This window comes from Apiospora aurea, assembly GCF_038362705.1.
Source record: "Apiospora aurea strain CBS 24483 chromosome Unknown utg000008l_segment0_segment0, whole genome shotgun sequence".
In the NCBI taxonomy this organism is placed as follows: domain Eukaryota; kingdom Fungi; phylum Ascomycota; class Sordariomycetes; order Amphisphaeriales; family Apiosporaceae; genus Apiospora; species Apiospora aurea.
This window is the reverse complement of record NW_027117395.1, coordinates 1347382-1369915: the sequence shown is the minus strand read 5'-3', so window position 1 is coordinate 1369915 and position 22534 is coordinate 1347382. Positions and strand designations below refer to the sequence as shown.

The 22534-nt window shown below is 54.5% G+C and overlaps 8 protein-coding genes across 8 annotated transcripts; 4 read left to right on the top strand and 4 right to left on the bottom strand.

Moving 5' to 3' along the window:
* Positions 1 to 1129: 1129 nt before the first annotated feature.
* PG986_011910 (uncharacterized protein) lies at positions 1130 to 2627 on the top strand (the record flags this gene model as incomplete). The annotated part of the gene is made up of 3 exons (XM_066848132.1): positions 1130 to 1357; positions 1435 to 2173; positions 2227 to 2627. The coding sequence occupies 3 exons, from the start codon at positions 1130 to 1132 to the stop codon at positions 2625 to 2627; spliced, it is 1368 nt and encodes a 455-aa protein (XP_066694828.1).
* Positions 2628 to 2865: 238 nt separating this feature from the next.
* PG986_011909 (pre-rRNA processing protein) lies at positions 2866 to 3610 on the bottom strand (the record flags this gene model as incomplete). Its single annotated transcript, XM_066848131.1, has 2 exons — positions 2866 to 3479; positions 3577 to 3610. The coding sequence occupies 2 exons, from the start codon at positions 3608 to 3610 to the stop codon at positions 2866 to 2868; spliced, it is 648 nt and encodes a 215-aa protein (XP_066694827.1).
* Positions 3611 to 4615: 1005 nt separating this feature from the next.
* On the top strand, positions 4616 to 7731 carry PG986_011908 (uncharacterized protein; the record flags this gene model as incomplete). Its single annotated transcript, XM_066848130.1, has 3 exons — positions 4616 to 4684; positions 4927 to 5967; positions 6025 to 7731. The coding sequence occupies 3 exons, from the start codon at positions 4616 to 4618 to the stop codon at positions 7729 to 7731; spliced, it is 2817 nt and encodes a 938-aa protein (XP_066694826.1).
* Positions 7732 to 8386: 655 nt separating this feature from the next.
* Positions 8387 to 8894, bottom strand: PG986_011907 (mitochondrial 54S ribosomal protein mL41; the record flags this gene model as incomplete). Its single annotated transcript, XM_066848129.1, has 2 exons — positions 8387 to 8509; positions 8688 to 8894. 2 exons carry the CDS (start codon positions 8892 to 8894, stop codon positions 8387 to 8389), a joined length of 330 nt encoding a protein of 109 aa, XP_066694825.1.
* Positions 8895 to 9359: 465 nt separating this feature from the next.
* PG986_011906 (small nucleolar ribonucleoprotein complex subunit Utp14) lies at positions 9360 to 12116 on the top strand (the record flags this gene model as incomplete). Its single annotated transcript, XM_066848128.1, has 1 exon — positions 9360 to 12116. The coding sequence occupies one exon, from the start codon at positions 9360 to 9362 to the stop codon at positions 12114 to 12116; it is 2757 nt and encodes a 918-aa protein (XP_066694824.1).
* A 2291-nt stretch (positions 12117 to 14407) lies between these two features.
* PG986_011905 (uncharacterized protein) lies at positions 14408 to 15220 on the bottom strand (the record flags this gene model as incomplete). Its single annotated transcript, XM_066848127.1, has 1 exon — positions 14408 to 15220. One exon carries the CDS (start codon positions 15218 to 15220, stop codon positions 14408 to 14410), a length of 813 nt encoding a protein of 270 aa, XP_066694823.1.
* A 635-nt stretch (positions 15221 to 15855) lies between these two features.
* PG986_011904 (uncharacterized protein) lies at positions 15856 to 18238 on the top strand (the record flags this gene model as incomplete). The annotated part of the gene is made up of 2 exons (XM_066848126.1): positions 15856 to 17205; positions 17249 to 18238. The coding sequence occupies 2 exons, from the start codon at positions 15856 to 15858 to the stop codon at positions 18236 to 18238; spliced, it is 2340 nt and encodes a 779-aa protein (XP_066694822.1).
* A 1175-nt stretch (positions 18239 to 19413) lies between these two features.
* On the bottom strand, positions 19414 to 20567 carry PG986_011903 (cell differentiation protein rcd1 protein; the record flags this gene model as incomplete). Its single annotated transcript, XM_066848125.1, is given in 3 exon segments — positions 19414 to 19970; positions 20026 to 20209; positions 20220 to 20567. The coding sequence occupies 3 exon segments, from the start codon at positions 20565 to 20567 to the stop codon at positions 19414 to 19416; spliced, it is 1089 nt and encodes a 362-aa protein (XP_066694821.1).
* Positions 20568 to 22534: the final 1967 nt, after the last annotated feature.

Below are 22534 nucleotides of genomic sequence, written 5' to 3'. Positions count from 1 at the left end.
CGGGTTTGGGATAAACGCTTACTGTCTCTGCTCGAATGATCGGCATGATAACTCTGTGTAGCCTCTTTCAAACAAGCCGGGACTCGGAATTATTGGCAAACTCCGAAGGACGAGAGGTTCCTGTCGAGTAACCAGTCAGCCAGAAACCTTGCTCGAAGTCTGGGCCAGTCATTAATCCAGACCCCCTTCCAATAATATGTACTATCACTATTATGTATCAACACACAAGCGTGACGTAGACTCCATGAGACTTGCAGAACTTTTGCAATTACAGGCTGAGGCGTGTGACGTTTACGCGATCTATGCATGGTATGCATCTCCAACCAAAGTATACCTAGTGGCAGGCTTCTTATATAGTAGCAGACGTAGTTCACGACAGGCATAGTTCATGGCAGACATAACCTTATGAAGCACTCCATCCAGATTGGAAGAATCCCGACAGAATCACAACCGAATACAAACGACATATAGGGCGTCGTCTAGTGTCGAGTTGCAACAGACATCCTATTTCATTTTTGCACCACAACTATACAGTGGTAGATATCTGGTACCGCTCAGAGAAAGGCTACATCTGCAAACCTCATCATGCTCTACCTACCTACTGTACATCCTCACTTGATCTAATCGAACCAGATAGTCAGCGCACAGCTTGGCCCATGCAGACACTCATGTATCAAAACTGCCGTAACCAACAATACCTAAGATCCGATGTGGAAGTGGCTGTTGAGCAGTAATGGAAATCAGATGGATTCTCGATGATTGAATGCTGATGTCCCATCTACCCGTCGTTCCGTCGCAGCCACAGAGGGCGGGAGCCGGGGGTGCCAGCAGGCCAGTCTGCCAGGTGCTTTCTTTACCCACCTGCACAAGCAACTGCGCTTCCCCGCAATTGGCATGGCGGGAAGTCTTAGCGACATGGCACAGGAGCCAAAGGGGACCATGCAAAAGCGACAACAAGTGGAACCCTCCAACAGTTCGACCCCCTTGAGAACCCCCTATCAGTCATTCCTTCTCGTTCGATTGCATCGGCCGCGTGACAGCTTAATCCGACCGCGACACACTGCTCGTTATCCACCAACGCCCATTTTATATCTCAAGAGCCTCGAAAAACGCCTTGTTGCTAGCCTCGATGGATCTGCAATACGATCACATCGCCGAGGAGGCCCTGCGGGACAATGCCCAGCCGTCCGCGTCGTCCTCGTCCGATGACAAGAAGCCGGGGCAGCAGCAGCAGCAGCAGCAGCCCCAGCAGCCCCAACACACCCTGAACGAAGATTTACAGGAGGCCTACAAAGCCATCTCCACGAGCGCGTGGGGCTCCAGACTCGGAGGCTTCTTTGGAAATGTGGTCAAGCAGGTCCGTCATTACGCCGAGTTCACTGTCGGGGACTGAGAGCTCGTTGCTGATAGGCCCCTTTGTTGCAACTTATCTAGGTCGAACCCGTCTACAGGGAAGCATCGCAAGAACTGACCTCGCTCGGCGTTGATGCCGCCCGCGGCGCCTCCGATCTCCGAACCTCTCTCATTGCCCGCACGCGGTCGCTATCCCTCGTCACGGGCCAACCCGCCGAGGCCGAATCGTCGACGGCGAACAAAGACGCCAAGGACAAGGAGGCCGATACGACACCTACCGGCACGAGGGACATGAGCTCCGAGCAGGCCATCAAGGAGAACGAATCACTCATCGCGAGGCTGAAGGCTGAAGGCGCCAAGAGGCTTAAGGATATCCAGCAGGCCGAGGACGCTGCTGACGAAGCCCTGCTCAAGTTCGGTGCCAACCTACGCGACTTCCTCAAGGAGGCTGTTAGTATCACGCCCGCCCCCGCCGATGGACAAGGAAGCAACACGGTACTCTTCGAGAGCAAGGACGCTTCTGGCAAGCGGGTCATCCACACCTCGAGATACGATGCGCAGTTGCACGTCATTCACACCACTACCGATAGTTTTACAAAGGATCCTACAAGTACGGAGTTCGCTCCTTGGGGCCAGGATTTCGATGCCGAGAAGAAGACAGAAGATATCAGTACCGACCTCGCCAAGTACCCCGAACTGCGAACGACTATGGAGAAGCTGGTACCGGATCAAGTGCCCTACGCGGACTTCTGGAAGAGATACTATTTCCTTAGGCACAGTATTGAAGCGGCCGAGGCACGCCGCCGCGACTTGCTAAAGGGTACGTATTTATACATGGTTCGTCAATATGGATTATTCTAACACTGAAACTAGCTGCTTCCGCGGAGGAGGAGGTGGGCTGGGACGAAGACTCGGAGGAGGAAGGTTCGGAAGAAGAGGAATCGTCGGAGGAGGAAGACTCGGATGATGAGACCACCGCCCCCAGCAAGTCTACCGCTACCGACAAGCCCGTGAGACCAGCCTCGACCGAATCATCTACGACTATTCACCCGCCAGCCGCGAAAGTGGCAAACAAGGACCTCCTTAAGCCATCCGAACCCCGCAAATCGAACGATGAGAAGTCGCAGGCAGACAGCGATACCAGTTATGATGTTGTTGGTGCGACTTCGGGCAATCCTAGTCAGGCCCCCAACAGCCCCAAGGAACCGCGCAAGGCCAAGGATAGTGATGACAGCGACGATGACGATGATAGCGACGAAGAGGACTGGGAGTAGAGCTCCTAGACCGGAAGCACTCGTAGCTCGGTATTCTGGCTTATGACCTTATTTTGACACGATTCTATGGCGTCGGGAGTGACATCAGGTGCGGTTGGCGGGATTGAAGTGGGATCGTGGCGCGATAGCTGTCTCTTGTATATCCTTCACACAGCACCTGCACGTAATCATGGCCGAGAACAAGTTCTTATATGCAGCCTACCATCGTAATTGAGGATTTTGTTTTGCTTCTAGAAGTTCATCGCTTCTTCTTCGAGACCTTGGTGAATCCGTCCTCGTCGATCTCGGGTTGTGGCTTTTCTTTAGGTGCTGTCGGGACCAATGCGGGAGCTTCGTCCATGTTGGTATCCTCCCCGTCATCTTCAGAGTCGTCTTCCTCCGAGTCGGTCTCCTGGTCCTGCTCGGGCCCTTGCTGCATGGCGACCTTCTGGCCCTTCTTGCTCACCCATCGCTGCCGCAATTGCTCGACTTCATCGATTGTCGCGTGCTGGCTCTTGATGCAAGCGGCGCGCAGGCCCACAATCTGCTGGGCGACCTCGTAGCTCGAGTCGTCGTCCACGACGACGGTGAATTCGTCTTCCATGACCTGCAGCAGGCGGCCCTCGACGTCTTCGAGGTCGGGCTCCTCGAGGTCCGCGGGCTTCTTCTTCTTGTCGCCGTTGGCCGTCTCGAACGCGGCCAGCTTGACGAAGTCGGGGAACAGTTCAATCATGGCGCCCACGAACCAGGCGCGCACATCCTCGGGGTCGTCGCCGGCGTTCTCGCTCCACTTGTTCTGGACGGCCAGGGTCAGGGCGGGCCAGAGGTTGAGGGAGAGGGCGACGGCTTGCTCGAAGTTCTCTTGCCGTGTTTCTGGTGAGAAGAAATAATGAGGACCTTGTCAGCAAAATACGTTTCGCAGTGCCCACATCTTGGTCGAGAAGAAAAGACATGGATAAGTACTACTCACCAGGCGTTGCCGGCGTGGACTGGGTCGAGGCCATGTTTGCGATTGCTGGGATTGGTACTCTCTGAACGCGCTGAGATGGAGGGGCTCTGGATCATCGCGGGGCAATAACGAGTTGAGCGTTGCGATTCTCAAATTTTTGTTTCCTGCCGCCAGTCACCGCTAGCGAGGTACCGGAAACCACATGTTCGGAGTGGGAAGTCGGTGGGGCTGTGGGCGGCCGCAATCCGCAGAGTCCGCAGTAATCTCCAGCACTAAGATTCGCCAAGGCAGGCTCCGTCTGGCATCGCATTTAAGAGACTGCCCCTTTCAGATGGCACGTCTCTAAAATTACAGGCCGGTGGAGTGGCTCGGCCGTGATGTGATGTCTTGCCCGTAGGATCGTCCTACATCCCTTGGGTAGGTTCTCTCTGCTGTCAAATCATCAAATCATTGCCTGGGTCTTGCAAGAGAAATCACAAGACATCCCGCCATTCATTCTGTACTTTACAGTAGCAGTACCCAAGGTTTCCATTTCCGCCATCACAGATCCGATCTGCGCATACTCGTGGTAGCCTGGTAGGGGCCTCCTATAGGCTGTAGGCAGACTAATCTATAACCGACCAAATTAAATCATTTCAGCGAACGGGCAACTATCGATGGCTGGTGCTACCTGACTAGTACGCAGGCAGCTTCCTCTGGTTCCCCCGACATTGCACCCGATATTTAAAATGACATCACCTGTTAGACCCCGACTCTGTGCTGGTTCCATTCCAGCAGAAAATCCCAGAGTCCGGGGGTCCTCTTGCATGGTCCATGGTCGCATCGAGGACCTAGACCTTTGACTTTGCCTAGGCCAAGTGGTCCATCTTTCGTTGCTCCTTGTTTCGCATGATTTGAGCAACAGGTCCTCTTTTCTCCTGATATGTCGCGACTCTCTCTTTAACCTTTGGGCCCTCCAAGTGCTTCCGTACCTTCTTTTCCTTTGTTGTCCTACTTACCCTAAGTAATAAATAACCGGCGCGTTGCTACCTCGAGTCGCTGTCCCGCCCAATCAACAAGCATGCCTCTCACCACTGCGACGGTTGGCATGGCCGTGACGCCGACAGTCCTCTCGACTTTCTTGTCTCATGTACGTTGTCTTCGCTGGTTTACCCGCATATCTGGCCCAATTTTATCGCATATGTACCAGCTCTCTGCAGTGATGGTACAAGATACGCAAAAGCCAAGAGATATCGGGAATGGCTAGTCCGTCATACCTGGCCCCCCATAAGACGAACACTTATCGGGCGATCTCTGTTGTGACTTGTATCTACTGATACATAAAGTACCTATGGAGACTTTCTGGCTGACTTGTGTTACTTGTGCTTGCAGTACCTGAATCGGAAACCCCTGAAGCAGCGACCGACTGCCCACCTGTCCTATGACGAGGGTCTACATCTTGTACGATCATTTTTGGCATATGCATCGCAACATACTGTTGAGGAGCTCCAAGCCTTTACGGCGCAATGGGTTCCACACCCTCAATGGGTCAAGGTCGACGAGGTCGAGATCCCTAAAGATAAAATTGAAGAAGCTGCTGTTGCTGTCACCAACCAACTAGGCCCCGATGGCATCAGGCAGGTTGGCGGAGAGAAATGGTGGCAATGGCGCAAAATGGAAAGCCCTCTTTCTGCCGAATGGATCGAGATGAAGTCGGACTACAACGAGCGCAAGAAGAACGAGGATCCCGGCAAAAGAGTCATGCTCTACGTCCACGGCGGTGCTTACTTCTTTGGCTCTGTAGACGAGCACCGCTACCAGATGCAACGCCATGCCAGGAAACTGAAGGCGCGAGTGTTTGCGCCAAAGTATCGCTTGTCACCACAATACCCCTTCCCATGTGGCCTCCATGACTGCTTGGCGGCGTATATGTACTTGCTCACAGTTCAAGACCCCAGCACGATCATCCTCGCCGGTGATTCCGCAGGTGGTGGCATGGTTACGAGCATGCTTGTCACACTGCGAGACCGCGGCCTTCCTCTCCCAGCAGGCGCTGTTCTCATTAGCCCTTGGGTTGATTTAACACACTCTTTCCCGAGTGTCGCCATGGAGTCCCCTTTCGATTATATTCCTCAAAACGGTTTTCATCACAAGCCGTCCAAGGCCTGGCCCCCTCCGAGCCCTGAAGAGCATGCCCTTCTTAAGGAACAAGTTGCAAAGCAAGCCAAGTCGGGCAATAAGAAGAAAAACTCGGCTTCAGCTGAGACCAACGGCGTTCCTGAGGACGTTGGTCATCTTGACGGTCTTAGGACGCAAGCGAACGGGGAAGCAGTTGGAGCTTCTGCTCTACCAGACGATATCGACCCGCCGCCGCCAGCTTATCTGTCCATTGAGATTGACGGAAAGATTATCGAACTGAAGGAACAAATCCAGGTATGCTTCCATTCTCTTCTGTCATCATATCCCAACCGGTTTTCTGACCAGTCTTAGATGTACACCACCAACAATATGCTGTCGCACCCACTTGTGAGCCCAATTATGCAGCCCACGCTTGGTGGCCTACCTCCGTTACTCATTATGGTGGGAGGTGGCGAGGTCCTTCGTGACGAGCAAATATACCTCGCTCACAAGTGCGCCAACCCCGAGAAATATGCTCCCCGTGATGAACTCATGCATGCTGCTGCGAGAGAGCAGCTGGCGCGCTTCAAGCCGACAGACGTACAACTCCAAGTTTGGGATGACTTGTGCCACGTTGCGCCTACGCTAAGTTTTACGCGGCCTGCAAAGTACATGTACCGGTCTGTCTCTCAGTTCGGTGCCTGGGCCCTCGCCAGAGCCCAACAGACGGAGATTGACATCCTGGACGATGATGATATCTCAGTGATCACCAATTCTGGTTCCGACAGTGATGGTGATAAGGTCCCCACCAAGACAGAGATCGAGGCGGGCGAAACGTCCAATGGTCCAGCTGTTGGAAAAGCTGGTGACGAGTTGCCGCCCTTCAAACATCACATGATCCGGCAGAGGGTGAGCCGTCACGGCGGGATCAGACCACTCGAAGCTGAAGAGGACTTACCCGCTTGCAAAGTAAGCGTTAACGATGTTGGTATCATCAAGGAAGGGCCGGTGCGGAAATGGCTCGAGACCCGTAGCCAGTGGGACAACCGCTTCTCGTCGGCCAAAACCAAGATCCACAAAGCCCGGCTTAAGGAGTTGATTGCTGGCTACGAGACCTTCGAGGGCGAACTACCGCCACCCAGCGCTCTTGCCGGTCGTAGGAAGATGGGCGATAAGTATGCCGGGCTTAAGAGACGCAAGAGTATGGGCCTTGCGCTGTGGTCGCTATGGGGATCCAAGCATGACGAGATGACCAAAAACCGGGAGCAAGTGGCAGATAAGGCCCCAGATGTCAAGGTCGCCACCAAGGATGAGGGTGGCGGTGCTCGTTCCCACTCCGAGCTGAAAGATCAAGAAGAGGTGACCGCTATGAGGAAGAACCTTGCATCCAGCCGGAGTCCGTCGAGGCGCCGAATGGTGAGCTACAACAGCCAGGACTCGACTGAAGGCCAGGAAGCCGCTACTGCTCTCGACTCTTTGATGGCAAAGCGCACTGCCGGGAAACAGACTGGAGAAGGCGAGAATGCTTCTCAAAACAAACTTCTTACCCCTGACTACACGCCTTCTCCTGCGACTGGCGCCACAGGCAAACGGCCGATGGTAGAAGGTATCGCGGTACCTTTCAGTATCCACAAGGAAGCGGAAACCGCGAGCATGATCACCCTTACATCCAATGCGGATGGCCAATTATCTCGGGTTGCTAGCCCGCGGCCAATGAGTCTTGAGGTGGCGTCTACCACAAGTGTTGCAGCTATCAAAAGCGTTGCGAGTGAAGAGGCTCCATCTCAACCGTCGAAGTCGGAGTACGAGCTTCCCCGGTCGCTTAGTCCGAAAGTAGCTGCTGTCGATGACATGGAAGATGGCGAGCCCGTTACTGCCGGGACTCCCCGTGCAACCAGTCCGGCCGGCAACCCGGTTAATTACAGCGCTGAACCCACGCCTCTTACGGAGAAGGCCGAAAACGGCTTGGGATCAGCGGCGCCGATTATGGCCGGCGGTGCCGTCACACCGCAACCACAGGACCGGCCGCCACTTGAGACGTTTGTCACTGCCCAGGAAGATCTGCCCAAAGCCCAATAGTACAGGTGGTGGTAGTGAGTCCGTAGTACATGGCAAGGGAGGCTGTGGCCGTGGAGAGACGGGATAGGGGGACCCCTAATGTAATAACAGAAAAAGGAACAGGAGGAATGGGAAGGAAAAGAGTAAACGTGTCGATACCCAATTCGGTGTAAGATTTCCACCTATAATTGTACTGCGTATATCAACCTAGTAATAGTTGTCCTTTGAAATATAATTACTTTGTCAACCACATCAAGATGAAGAGTTCGTGCTTGTCTATAGCCACAGGCATGTTGAGATTCCTTAGTTTCCACTGTTGCAAGACCGTAGAAGTATGTGACTCTGAGAAGTGTGTTTTTACAAGTTGATATACATATAATTCATATGGATACAAGAGCCGTGAATTCCCCTGTACTTCTTCTCCGTAGATCAGTCGGGCCCCCAATCCACGCCCCTTTTCACGATAGGAACTCTATGCGTGTTTCCAAATGGGGCCATTTGCTCTCGAGGCCCCCGTTCCGAGCCATGGCCGTCTTTGCTTCTGGCAAAAGAGTCACGATGGCACTGAGGTCAAATCCCTTGACAGCTTCTCCGCTGCCTTCTCTTCATCGGCGTGCCACGGTTCGTCGTTTTCACTTGCTCGGCTTTCCTTTAGCCGTATTAATGCTTTCCCAGTTTAGTCCAGACCGTTCTGCTCCTTCCACCGCTCAAGGTACATTTCAGGGCTCTTGGGACCCTTTGCAAAGCCGCTGTACTCGCCGCGGGTGGGCTCCACCTTGCGGGTGACGAACGGGCTCAACTGTTGCGCAGACTCGAGTTAGCATCTTTCCGTATACGTTCGGCCGATGCCTCTCTATATGCTTTCTTGTCGTCTTCGGCCGCAATGCGCCGCGTCAGTACGCAGCTCAAGCGAGTGCACTTCCCCTCCTCTCCCCTACCCGGACTGCCTTCCCCTCGTGCCCTTGTATAATCCTTACCTTGAACGAATCGAGCGACGGAGGCACCACATACGTCCGCACCTTCTGCCAATCGATCACGTAGCCTCCGAACTTGGTATGACGACCCATGGAGCCCGTGCCCGTACCCTTGTAGAAGCCTTTGTTGATGTCCTTGGTGGTCAGCGGCAGCTTGCGGAAACTCCGCGCCACCTGGAAGACCTGTCTGGGTTTGCTGCCGCGCGGCATCTTGTCGGAAGTGTGTTGGGGGCGGACTGCCGGTTGCAGGAGATGGAGGTGGTTGCGGTGTTGTGTCGATAGCGCATTCAGCGGGCGCGGGCGGGATTTGGCGGCGGCGGCGGCGACGAAGAATTGAATTGACGACTGACAGGGGGGTCGGCCGCTCGAATCTTTGATGGCTAATCGATAGTGGTCTATGGTGGAGCTACAGGGGTTGGAGGGGTCCGTTACAGTGGGAAAGTTACCTAGAAACAAGCTCCCACCCCACCCACAGCCGGCAGAAAAAAGTTGGGCGACCGCCTAAAAGTTCCTGGCCTGGGTACACTCAATGTAGTACAACAGTTTGTTTGGCACTCGACTGGCAATTACGACTACGAGCAGCAACCTCGACGTCAATTAGCCCGCGCTCTGCTGTCTGTCGAATTGTTTCTGGCTCTTCCGGACTGTCAAGTGGAATCACCTACTTAGCACACTATGGGAGGTCGTGAAGCCCATGGCCGGCCTTTGATGGCCGCCGGGCCTGCCAAGGGCGCTGGCAACAAGAGACCCAGGTCCAAGGCCAAGTCGAAAACTACGGCTATGAACGCATTCGCTATCGCATCCGACCACCATGCCGAAAAGGCCAAGCGGACTCCCCGAAACAGGGGACTCGACGTCGACCTTGGGCCTGGCAAGGTTGTAGACAACGACGACGAAGACGACGAGGATGATGATGACGAAGACGAGAGGCCGCGCAAGGTGCGTCGGGCTACCCGGGACGAAGACGGCCAGGCAATCGAGTACGGTAGCGACAGCAGCGGCAACGAGTGGAGAGTCGGCGTCACCGGTAATGAGGACGACGACTCCGAGATCGAGTCGGACGAGGCGTTTGGCGAAAGCGACGAAGAGCGATTCGACGGTTACGCATTCGGCGGAAGCAAGGCAAAGACCGGCAAGAAGCAGCAGGAGGAGGAAGAGGACAGCGACGATGAGTCTCTGGGCTCGGACGCAATCGATCTTGCGCAAGCCCTGGATATGTCCATGTCCGACGACGACGGTCCCGAGGGCGAGGCGCCAGACGACGATTCTGACGAGGATTCCGGCTCTGATGAAAGCGACGCTAACCAGGACTCGTCCGAGGATGAGGATGACAGCGATATCGATGCGACGGGCGTCAAAGACTTCGTTTCGAAATTCGGTGGAGCTGCGCAAGACAGCGAAGACGAGGAACCGGTGGCAGCTCAAACCAAGTCCAAGATCGAACTGAAGGATCTCGGCCTCTTTGGCATCAAAGACCCCCAATTGAAACAGTCCGTCAAGCTTATGACCAAGGAGAAGAAGTCGAGCAAACCACAGAAACTGGATGTGCCCCTGGCCCGGAGAGCTCAAGGTCGCCTGGACCGCGCAGTTGCTTACGAGCAGACCAACAAGACGCTCGATCGCTGGACCGAAACTGTGAAACAAAACCGGCGTGCAGATCATCTCATGTTTCCGCTGGCTCAGAATGAGACTGGCCTGGCCAAGCTCGACAATGTATATATTCAGCCGATAAACCAGAAGGCGGCCACCAACGAGCTAGAGCAGACTATCTTGGGTATCATGGAACAGAGTGGTCTGGGCCCGAGCGAACAGAAGGATCAGCTGGCAGAGGACAATGAAGAACATAAAGCTCTCTCAAGGCAAAATATCATCGAACACCGCAAAGAACGTGAACTCAAGTCCCGGGAAGACAAGAGGGCCAAGCGACTGAAGAAGATTAAGTCGAAAACATTCCACCGAATTCACAGGAAGCAACGCGAAAAGGACGACATGAAGGAACACGAGGTCAGGGTTGCCGCTGGAGAGATTGACTCCGAAGAAGAGCGGGAAGCCCAAGAGCGACAACGTGCTACGGAAAGAATGGGTGCTCGGCATAGAGAGAGCAAGTGGGCCAAAATGGCCAACAAAAACGGCCGTGCCGCTTGGGACGAGGATGTACGGACGGGCATCGCCGATATGGCGCGGCGGAATGAGGAGCTGCGTCGTCGTGTTGATGGCCGACCTGAAAAGGGAAGCGATGACGACGATGACTCGGACTACTCGGCAGACTCGGAGGAGGGTGACGACAGGAAGCGCATCCTGCGGGAGCTCGAAGCTGCCGAGAATGCCAACGACGGACCTGGGTCTAAACTCCTGAATCTGCCTTTCATGAAGAAGAGCGAAGCAGCGAAGAAAAAGGCGAACGATGAGTTAACTAAACAAATACTCAAGCAGCTCCGGGATGAGGATGGCTCAGAGCATGACTCTGACGATTCTGAAGCTGAAGGTGTCGTTGGCAGGAAGACGTTTGGTGCCCCCGTCACTGATGCTGACGGTAACAACATTACCGCCCTGAAGAAGAGAAAGGAGAAGAAGCCAAGGCAAGAGGAAGTCGCCGAAGCGCTGGGCAAGATTCTTGTTGAAAAGAACGATGCAGAGGCGCATGTAGCAACTTCAGCAACTCGAGAACAGGTCATCAAACCCACCCAAGGAGCGTGGTCTGCTGCCCCAGTCGAGAAAGTCTCGAAGAAGGACAAGAAGTACAGAGCAAATTCGGGCGCCGATGTGCTGGATCTCGACTCCAGTGCTGTTGTTCGTGCTCCTGAACCCGACACCAAGTCTCGGCCAAAGCCTACAGCGACTAAGCAGCGAAGAACCATGGCCGATGATGACGATGCGTCAGACGACGGTGGAAACCACATGCCCATCCGCTTCACCGAGCAAGAGCTTCTCGATAAGGCCTTCGGTGGCCTCGATGTGGTCGCGGACTTCGAAGAAGAGAAGCGCGAGCTCCAGGATGAACAAGACGAGAAGACCATCGACAAGACCATGCCGGGCTGGGGCAGTTGGGTAGGCGAGGGCGTTTCGAAGCGGGAGCAGAAGCGCCACCAGGGGCGGTTCTTGGAGAAGCAAGCTGGCGTGAAGAAGACGGACCGTAAGGATAATAAGCTCAAGAACGTCATCATCAACGAGAAGCGTACGAAAAAGGTAAATACTTCTTCCTCCCCATCCTCGCCAGAAGGCAATAGTAGTACTAACCGCAAGCAACAGAATGACAAATACCTCGCTTCTCACCTGCCGCATACCTACGAGAACCAGACGCAGTACGAGCGGTCTCTCCGCCTGCCTCTGGGTCCGGACTGGGTCACCAAGCAGACGTTCCAGGCGGCGACAAAGCCTAGGGTCATGCTCAAGCAGGGTGTCATTGCGCCTATGTCTCGGCCGGAGCACTAGGTGTAGGATTAGACGTTGCCTCGTAAGAAGGAAATGCATGAGCGCAAATAGACCAGCTAAAATAGAATATGCATTACTAGGCTACTTGGATGGATTGAGTAGTCCTCGCTGTCAGCCAGGAATTCTTAACGGATGTCACACCTTCTCTTCATTAGCGACCCAACATGAAAATGTCTGCTTTTCGCCACTTTAAGGATATCAACACCGGAAAATCGGGGCTTTATATGATGATATTACAGACTGTGTTTACGCCTTGGTGCACCAGGTAGGGGCCGCTGAATCTTTGCCCATTGGGCACTCCATCTTCTTGAGCTGCCACTCCACAAGGGTCCCCCCACAGTCCATACTCCCCAACGTCACCACGAAGACACATTTCCCCCTTTGTTATGGGCTTGCCCTGGGCTCACAGACTGTTAGTTGGTCCATCGAAGCCACTAGGTTTTCTTTGTCTTCCTCTGAGCCACCTACATGGATTTGTTGCACAGGAGGGGTCATGCCCCTAATTGCGAGAGTACTCCTGACGTGCTGTATGGAAAATGAACGTATACCCACTTGTAAGTCAGGGTGGCGTTGCAGCTCTATAAAAGCCAGGACGAGTACTTTGGCGTGAAACTTGTCCATACTCCTCGTTACAAGTTCCTTCGCCAGCTAATCGCAACAATGAAGTTATGTCTTAACTGTATCTTTGTTTGGGCCCTCCCAACTTCAGCAACCTACCTAGGTGGTGGCACTCGTGTGGTCAGACGAGACGGGGACACATTTTGCGGGGACTATCAATCTAATGTTCGTCCCCGAGACAGCCCGATGAAAACTGCTGAAGCTGTGTGAGACTTTACAGGGGAACCTCTTACAAAAGCTGGACCGTCTGTTACCAAAGGTGATCATTTCACCTTCAACCCCATGGATCCTTCACCAAAGAAGCCCAAAGCGGACTTGAAAGCCTGCCAAAGCATCACCAACTATACCGACACCGACCCAAACGGCCATGGGCAATGGAAATTCCCAGGTCCCCGTGGCCTCGATCCTCTGGCATCGTCGGGAAACTGCTTTGTGAGTATCTCTAAGCAGGCTGGCTCCAAGGCGAAGTGGTTCGAGTCTGGCAACAAGGACCTGAGAAAAATTATCTTACAAAGGCAGGGGACGGAATATTTGGGGTGGCATAATGGCAACATGAGGTGTGGTGATGCGATGATTGATTATCGAGTGTATGGGAAATAGGGAGGGAGGGAGGAGGGTGTTGCTGCTCAGCTTGGTTGCGAGAACCTGTTTTATTAAAATTGACCGTTCCTCCCCTCTTAGATTCCATAGCGCTGTGAGAAGTTGTACGGTGATAATGGGTACATTGTATGCTGGTAAGTTCCCGTGGATGGCATGGAAATGGCATCAGAAGTAGCAACAGCGTGTACGTGATGAGGTTGATTATGACCACTGAGATAGCCAACCACACTGAGAGTAAGTAGGAAACACGTTTTGATTGCTGTGATTTTGGGCTGACGATGAAGGCAAAATAGTACCTGCCCAAATAATGTACAGAACTGTTGCTTGTGTGACCGTATCACAGTTACCATCGAGGGGACATGATGGTTGCCTTCTGCAGAACAAACACATGACAGATGACCGTGGTAAAGATAGACCAGCAAGCTCTGGAACTGGTTGCTGGGTCGAGTAAAGGCAGTACATGTGCAGGACGCATTGGCTTTGACGCCTTGAGGCAGCTGTCCTTAGGCCTAGGAGTCCTAGATAGTGGCAGATGGTCACCCACTAGGTAACCCAGGCAACCCAGGCAACCCCCTCCAAGGTTAGGTACAATGTGCCCAAGCTCCCCTTGATAAGGCAGAATAATTGCTTGATTCCTCAACAGCGAGCAGTCGCCATTACACGCATCGCCCATATGGTGTAATGGTAGTGAGGTCTTTCCACCAACAGAAAAGAAAAACCACTGATCCCAGAAAAGACACGACGTTCGAATCCCACCCAACGCAACACAACGTAAAAACCCCTCCGACTGCTCCAGACCGCGATGGTAAAGAGTAAACAACTAAATACCCGGAAGGCAATCCGCCGATGCAACAGTGGTCATCGGCCTGTCTACGGGCCAGGCTCACTGCCTGGCCCAGAAGGGGGCGCGACAGTCTGGTGTGCTGTGTCGGGCCTAGTAGACCGTGGTGCTGAGCGCCCGGTCTACTTCCATATATCGTAAGCTCTTCCCTCCCTCTCTCTCTCTCTTCCTCTTCCCTCCTCCCTTGGAAAACTCCTTTTGGTTTTTCTTTTTGGCCGTCTTCCCGACCGCATCATGTCCACTTCATGTCCAGATCTCCGTTAAGTTTAGCCAGTTCGTCCAGCAATAACATCAGTTCCTTTTTGCCCTGGTCACGATTCAGGGTGAATTCTTTTTCTAGCATGAAGTCCGCTATCAGGGCATCCTTCGTGCGAGTCTCCCCGGCATTGGATTCCATCACCACATCTGGAATCGACTTGCACCCCAGAAACTGAGCCGGCGGATCCTGGGGAATGCCGTGCACTGTGGTTCGTGATCGGCGTAGATGCTGCTTGAAGTCCCAAAGCATGCGTACGCTGGCGAACTCGCCCGCCTTCATGCGCTCAAACGTCAAGAAATACAAGCTCTCCATGCGTAGACCCTGGGGAAACGACTCATGCACGAGGAGCTCCTCATGGTGGCCCATTTCGTCATACGTATGCCTCCAGTCCCCAAGGCGCAGCAGAGGTGGCTGCTGCACCAGCATCCGCTTCCAGCTGGCATTGCTGTGCAGAACGACGTCCAAATTCCGGGCGAACGGGCTGGCCTGAAAGTCCCTGTAGTAGTGGTGGTCTCTCCCATTGGGCACTCGTTTGTCCGAGGAGTCGTACTCGAACCATACGGTGAAGACCTCGGCCAACAGGGGGTTCCGTAGCGGGTTGGTGGGAAGCACCGTATTGTCCGGCTCGAAGAACAGTGCCTTTTGGAGGCTGGGAGAGTCGCCAATGAGGCGATGCCATCTTCGACAGACTCTCTGCACGGTGGTCAAGAGAGTACGCATGTCGATGCACAGAAGAATGGCTTCGAGAAGCTCCGTCGGGGCCACCACCATCTCACACGGAAGCATCGTGGTCGATGGCAGAGGGCAATTGGAAAGTGATAGCTATTTGATTGGGTTTCCTGCACGAAAATGATGAAGACAGTAGGACAGTGGGTGCTCCAGATGGGAATACGAGGATGCGGAGAGTTCCAGCAAAGGTACTGGTTGATGAACGGCTATACTAATAAGGCCCTCGGTTATATCGGGGATGTATTGGCCAAACGTACACTCGCCAAAAAATCCGCATGTGCAACCTAGCTGTCGCAACTCTCGACAGCCACTGACATACTAAGAAAAGAAGTCGGTTGGGTTGCGGGTGTAATAGCGCACTGGCCAGGCGCTGACGGTCGCTAACTACTGTACATGGATGGACCCTTGATGCTGGCAAGCTTGCTGCTGCTGCTGCTGCTATGTTCCAATGCTTGGGGGTGGTCCCGCGATAAGCACCTTTTGAGAAAGCTTATCGCGACTTTCCGAAGCTACATGTACATAGCCACCTGTAAACCGCATTCCCGGCGACGACCACCACGTCATTACGTCGTCCCTCCAAAGTACCCCATTGTCCATTGGCTTTCTCCCACCACTTCTACTTACCTTTCTTCTCGACTGCGCAACCAACGAACTCACCTCCCCATCCCCCTTGCCAGGTCTGTCGGTAGGCAATGTCCACGAAACGCCCGCGCGCCACCTTCGAAGCCGACCTCCAGAACCAGCAGTCGCCCTACGTCCACTTCGGCACCCCGCTGCCGCCGCTCGACCGCGAGGCCCGCGATGACGGCTCCTACGTCCCCGTCTGGAAGCAGGAGGTGAGGGACGAGCGCGGCCGCAAGCGCCTGCACGGCGCCTTCACCGGCGGCTTCAGCGCCGGCTACTTCAACACCGTCGGCTCCAAGGAGGGATGGACCCCGAGCGCCTTTGTCTCGTCGCGCACGAACCGCTACAACAAGGATAATAAATATGGCGCCGCCTCAGATGGAGGAGCAGCGACAGCGGCGGCGAAACCGCAGCAGCAGAGGCCCGAGGACTTCATGGACGAGGAGGACTTGGCCGACCAGGCTGAGGCGCAAAAGCTGCAGACGGCCGCTGCTTTCGCGGGACTCGGTTCGACAGAACAGGACAGTGCCATGCGCCGCGGTGGAGGGTTCGCCGATTTGTTCCGCTCCTCCGGCGACACTATGGGCATCAAACTCCTAAAGAGGATGGGTTGGAAAGAAGGCCAAGGCATAGGACCCAAGATCCGCCGGAAGGCGAGACTGGATGTGGGCGCCAAAGGGAACGGTGCTGCCAGGGTCGACGATGGCGCCACGGAAACCTACCTCTTCGCGCCCAAGAACGTTCGAATGATTGCCTTCGTCAAGAAGCTCGATCGCAAAGGCCTGGGATACGCAGGAGAGGCCAAACTAGCCCCTATGGCTACGGCCGGCACGAGGAAAGGTGCGAGCGCCGGAAGCTCTGACGAGGAAGACGAAGATGGTCCCCTGATCCGGCCGAGGATAGGCAAGAAGAAGGCAAAGCCTAGTCGAGGTGGCATAGGGATAGGGATCCTCAACGACACCGGGTCGGATGATGAAGACCCCTACGAAATCGGCCCTCGAATATCCTACAACCGGGTAATAGGGGGTGATAAGAAGAAAAAGAAGAAGGCGACGACGGCAGTCAATCCCAACTTGCGTTCAGCGCCCGTCTTGATACCGCGGAAGGATGCGCTTTCAAAAGCAGGCAAGAATCTACGGAAATGCCACGACGGGCGGTTACCCCTGGCCGGTTTCAGCTTCGGAACCGACACGGACACCCTCACATCCATGATTAACTCCGACGTCAAATACCCACCACCCAAGATCCCAGAAGGGTGGAAATCTGCGAAAAAGCCCAAGGGTAGCGGCGCGGCCAACAATGGTACTGCATACCTTTCGACAGCCGATGCCGCCAAGGCCTCCAAGCTCGATCCGCAAGCCCGCGCCGCCCTCCTCGGCGAGGCCCAGCTCCCCCGGCAAATCCGTCTTCGACTTCCTGTCGGCCGACGCGCGGCAACGGCTCGCCGCCGCCTCGGGCAAGACCAACCTGCCGCCCGCCCTGGGCGAGATCCCCGCGGGCTACGCGATGACGCCCGAGGAGAAGCAGCGCGAGCTCGCCTCGCAGGTCCCCGCGCTCGAAAAGGACACGGCCATCGCGGCCCTCACCCGCAGCGCTGCCGGCGGCAACACGCCCTACGCCGACGACGACGCCAAGCGCGGCCGGTACCGCGCCTACCTCGAGCACGCCGCGGGCTACAGCAAGGCCGCCGCGCTGCCGGCCAAGCCGCCGGGGCAGCGGCCCGAGGACTACCTCCGCGAGCTGCGCGAGTTCCACAGCGTCGCGCGCATCTTCCGGCCCATGTCGGGCATGATGGCGTCGCGATTCACTACCTCCTCCTCTTCATCCTCCTCGTCAAAATTCACCACCGGGTCGTCGTTGGAAACCGGTGGAGCCACCACAGATCTCCTGTCCAAACCCGCCAAGGCCAAAGCGCCCGCGGACCCGGCCGAGGAAGCCGCCAGTCTCGGCATGTTCGGGGCCATGACGCGATCGACCGCGGATTTCTACCCGACGCGCCTCCTGTGCAAGCGGTTCAACGTCCGGCCGCCGGCCCATGTCCAGCCGGATGGCGGGAACGGCGAGCCCAAGGCCGAACAGCCGCAGCAGTCGGCGTTTGAGACGGCCATGTACGGTTCCAGTGGTGTTGGCGGTAGCAGTGCTGGGAGTAGGATGCCTTCTTCTACGGATCCCACTGCACCCCCATCCTACTCCACATCGACAAGCGCCGCGGCGGCGGTGACAGCGGGGACAGGGGCGGGCACAGCCATGACGCTAGACGAGTTGCTCAAGCAGGCACAGCAGGCACAGCAACAAGGAGAGCCTTCGCGAGACGTCGAGATGACGACGGCGGCGGGACCGGAAGGAACAAAGGTCGACGCCAGTGTAAACGAAGCGCTCGAGGGTAAGCGCGCACAGGACGAGGTGCTGAAGGCCATCTTTGGCGACGATAGCGACGAAGACGATGATTAAGTAATTAGAATTTAGACAGAGTGTGTGTGTGCGCGCGCGAGGGGGTTGGCAGGCATTTACAAACAATATACCCATACGTTACATTTAAACCCCAATAGCAAACAAATCCATTGTCTTTCTCTCTTCCTCGTTACGCAGAATTCGATATATGTAATAAGATAGGTTGATCTACCTTGACCTGGATTTGCATATACACAAACCAACGCTTTATTCTATATGATGACTTCACTACGATCTTACGCACAACTGGCCAGTAAACCACATCACTCGCATTTCTGAGGAAAGACATGGCTACGTTATTGTTCGCAGAATGCAAGGCTTTTTTGCGCGTATTGTGCATATACAATAATGCCCAGTCCCCTCAACCGGTCTCTCTAGTAGAAGAAGTCGGAAAGCAAAAGGGGCCAACTCCTATCTACACCCCCGCCAAGGCGCCATCCAATCAACCGTCGCAATACCTAAATAGAAGTTGATGCGAAGAAAGAAAAAAAAAAGACTTGCTGTAACACCTCCAAAAACATGACATCAACTACCCCCTACCATTGCAAAATCACGTCTAAGACCCCTCCCGCCAGCATCCCCCGTAGCCCGGAGCCCGCATTTTCCTTTTCATATGACACAAGAAAGTCGGTGGCTTGAAAGCTCGTAGACACATCTCCCTTTTCCCGCTCTTTTTTCCCGCTCCCCACTCCCGCTCCCCGTATCTCTTCCCGCTTCAGAACTTTTCCCGAAATCAGAACAAGAAACGCCATTTTTCCATGCGAATAGGGGTGATTCACCGTTGAGCCGTCCCCGGCCGGAAGCCCAAAGTCCCCCTTGCCATCTCGATACAATACAAAGTATACATTCGTGCCCGTCGCGCCTAGTATAAGGGGTATCCCCTCCGCTCCACGAAACAACCAGAATCCAAGACCATTAAACGCCGTACAGTGCAGAACGCGAGTATATGATGTTTGTAGGAAGGGTATAGAGGCTCTCTCTCTCTCTCTCTCTCTCTCTCTCTGATGCAGATCCCAAAGAAAACTCCGACGAATCCGTGCACAAGGCAATATGACACGGTGCATACCAAGGAAAATCAGACACTTGCCATGCCGTGGTAGTCATCAGGTGATTGGCAGTTGACAACCAGGCGCCGATCTGGAGATCTGGCGCCAATGGCAAAGAGCAAGGGCCAATCACAAGCCGGGATGGGCGCCTGCATTATCAACGACGTTATCCGAGAGATTGATAAGCAGCTGCGCCAGGCAACGCTTGGTTGCGGCGTCATCGCGCAAGACAGAGGAGAAGGTGGCATCACGTAGTGGCTCTGGCAGACACTGGCGGAGGGCCTCACGGGCTCGGGCGTTATCGCTAAGTCGCAAGAAGCAACGCACCACGTGCTTCAAGAGGCGTGCAGTCTGCTGTTCAACGAGCTGAGCAACCATATTACTAAGAACAGTGCCGACAGCGTAGAACCGCTCATACGTAGCGCAGATGTAGTTGAGGCCGTTGTCATCAAGTAGAATCTTCTGCACAATGAAGATGGCCACTGTCTTGCTCAGCTCGGATCCCGTCTCCATGATGCGGAGGCATAACGGGATGATCTCGGTGGTCAAGAGAAAGTTGATGACCTCGGTAGAGTCATTCTTGACCAAAGCGCCGATGACACCGAGGGAGGTGAGGCGCAAGTATTCGAAGGGGCGCGACTTGGACGTCGTGTTCAGGAACGGGTAAAGGTAAAGCGGAATATGAGCTTCAAACTAGTCAGCATCGTTTTCTTGTACGGGAGGAGCGCAAAGGGCTGTTACCTTTCAGGAACAAGGTTCGGGTGTCATTGTGCGACGCTACACACTGCAAGAGGGCCAAAGCGTTGCAGACGCGGTTGGAAGCGGCGGCGGTAAGCTGTGACGGGTTGAGGAGGGTGTAGACGGAAATGATCTCCTGCGTGAGAGAGGTCATGACGCCAAAGGAGTGCCACAGTATCAGCGCTAGCTCGGGGAACCTGCTCGCGCTTCTTGCTGAGCTCGAGAAGGGCAGCCTCGCGTGTGCTCTCGTTCAGGAGGTCGGCGACATAGTTGAGGGTTCGGCGGTTGTCCTCGGAGACGTTGTCCATGCCGTTATCCTGGACATGAACAGCCGAGTTCTGACCGGCGGCGGCGACGTTGAGGTGCGCGCCGGCCATGCGACCATAGTGACCCTGCTGGGCAGCGGCAGCGGCGGCAGCAGCTTGCTGTTGGGCCTGGTGCTGCTGCTGCTGTTGCTGCTGGTGGCCTTGCTGCTGGTGCATCCATGACTGCTCAGCATGAGGGTTGTATTGATGATGGGCGTACATGCTGGGATTCGGTAGCATGGTAGTCGTGCGACGAGACGTTGTTGGATGATGCGAGCGTGTTGTCGAACAGCGCGGCGAGTCGAGGGGTCGGTTTGGGACAGACCTGGTTGGGATTCTAAGTAAAACGTGACAATAGTCAGTCGGTGGATACTCCACAGCCGCGGCAAGTTTAGCATTTACGGGAATGCATAAGGCCCAACTCAGCCTGCCTTCAGGGACGATGGAAGGGTGTCAAATGCACATACATACCAGGCCAGTTTTGTTTCGATCGTCGAGGGAGCCTTGGGGTGCGTGTATGCAGGGAAGTGGGAGTCGGGCGACCAACAGAGAAGGCTGTGAGGTGAGGCCTTGCTTTGAGACCGGGATTATGGTCGGATGCTAAAGTAAGTGCGGTGCGGTGCAGGAGTGCGGGTGGGAGATGCGATGCGATGCGGGCGGCTCAGTTGCCAATTGGGGACGGGCTCGAAAGGTGGCGAGAAGAGGGGCGGGAATGTTGACAGATGAAGGCAATAGCTGTTGCGCGATGTTGTCCAGGTTACCAGAGGCCGACACAAGTGGGAGGTGGAAGGGGAGGTAGAGAAGAGGTAGGATGATGATATGAGGTAGTAGTAGACACACAGCTTTTGGCGGATGGTCAATGTTCAACGAGAAACGAAACAACCTGTACCCAGCTGCTTGCTGTTGTTCGACTCGCTGCTGCTGCTGCTGCTGCTGCTGCTGCTGCTGCTGCTAACCCAGGCCGCTAGAGGCAAGCAGGGCATGAGCGCTATAGGATGGGATGAGTGGATTTGATTTGCCAGTCCGGCACCTCCTGGACTCACTGTACGGTAGGAATGGGCGTGGGAGTGGGCGTGGGAGTGGGAGGACAGCCTTTTACTGTAAGTACCTACTGGCATTGATTACCAACCTACTAGGTTTATTAGGCAAGTAACAGTGGCAGCAGGAGTAGGCAGTACCTAGCAAAGCAAGCAATCGAAATGCAAAGCACCTCAAACTGCCTGCTTGACTGACTGCACCCAGTGGTCCGTCAATCAGGCTGCACTGTGACAGCCGCAGTACGCAGTTTTGGCAGTACAAGTACGTATCGACCGACTAGCGCTAGCGTGCTCCCGTCACGTCTGCAACCAAGCTTAGGGTAGAAGTTGCTCCGCTCTCCGGCCTGGATTTCCGACATGATCAATCTCGGCCAGTTCAGACTTTGGACAAACACTTTAGAAGTATATAGATGGGTACTCAAGATATATACGCATACCGGTTGAGACATTAGGTACAGTATAGTCATTTTCAACAAGCATTCCAATAAGCATAATGGGCAATGGTAACCAGAGATATGTATGGCGCAATCTACATTGGTTTATCCGAGATAACACTCTCGTTCTAGTGGTTACGGGAGCTAGCAAAAATGCTCCCCGGCCCTTCATGTGTGCGTGTGTGATCAAGGATCTTGGAAAGTGGGGGTTGACCACCACCATACTGTGCCCAGCAATATGTACTATGTACGGAGTAGTTCTGACCAAAGTATATGGGATTTGGGTGCTATCTATAGAAGAACAAGCCCCTCCAAGTCCAAAGGCGTCTTAGATATACTTACAACAGGTCAACGTCGTGGAAAAGGGTGGTGACATCTATACTTATCGATGAGTAAATCGCAAGCAACGCCCCGTCCTATACTTCGCATCATATAGTTCACGTCGATGCACATAGTCGATTTAGAGAACCCCGACAATAGATGTTATTCCATAGCTTGAGGTGCACTTATACATTAGTACTTTGTAGTCGCTATTTAGGAAACGTAAAGGTCATGAAACACCTCGCCTCTCTTCCTCTTCTTACGTGCAACCCCTCCCTGCTCTTTTTCCCAGGCTTCTCTTTCTAACCTTACATGCCCGCTCAAGGCAAAACCCCCATTGTTGTTGTGTACCCTTTTTTGAAAAGAAGATGTGTGTGAATTAGTAGAGAATTATTCAAAACGACCACCGGTCCGC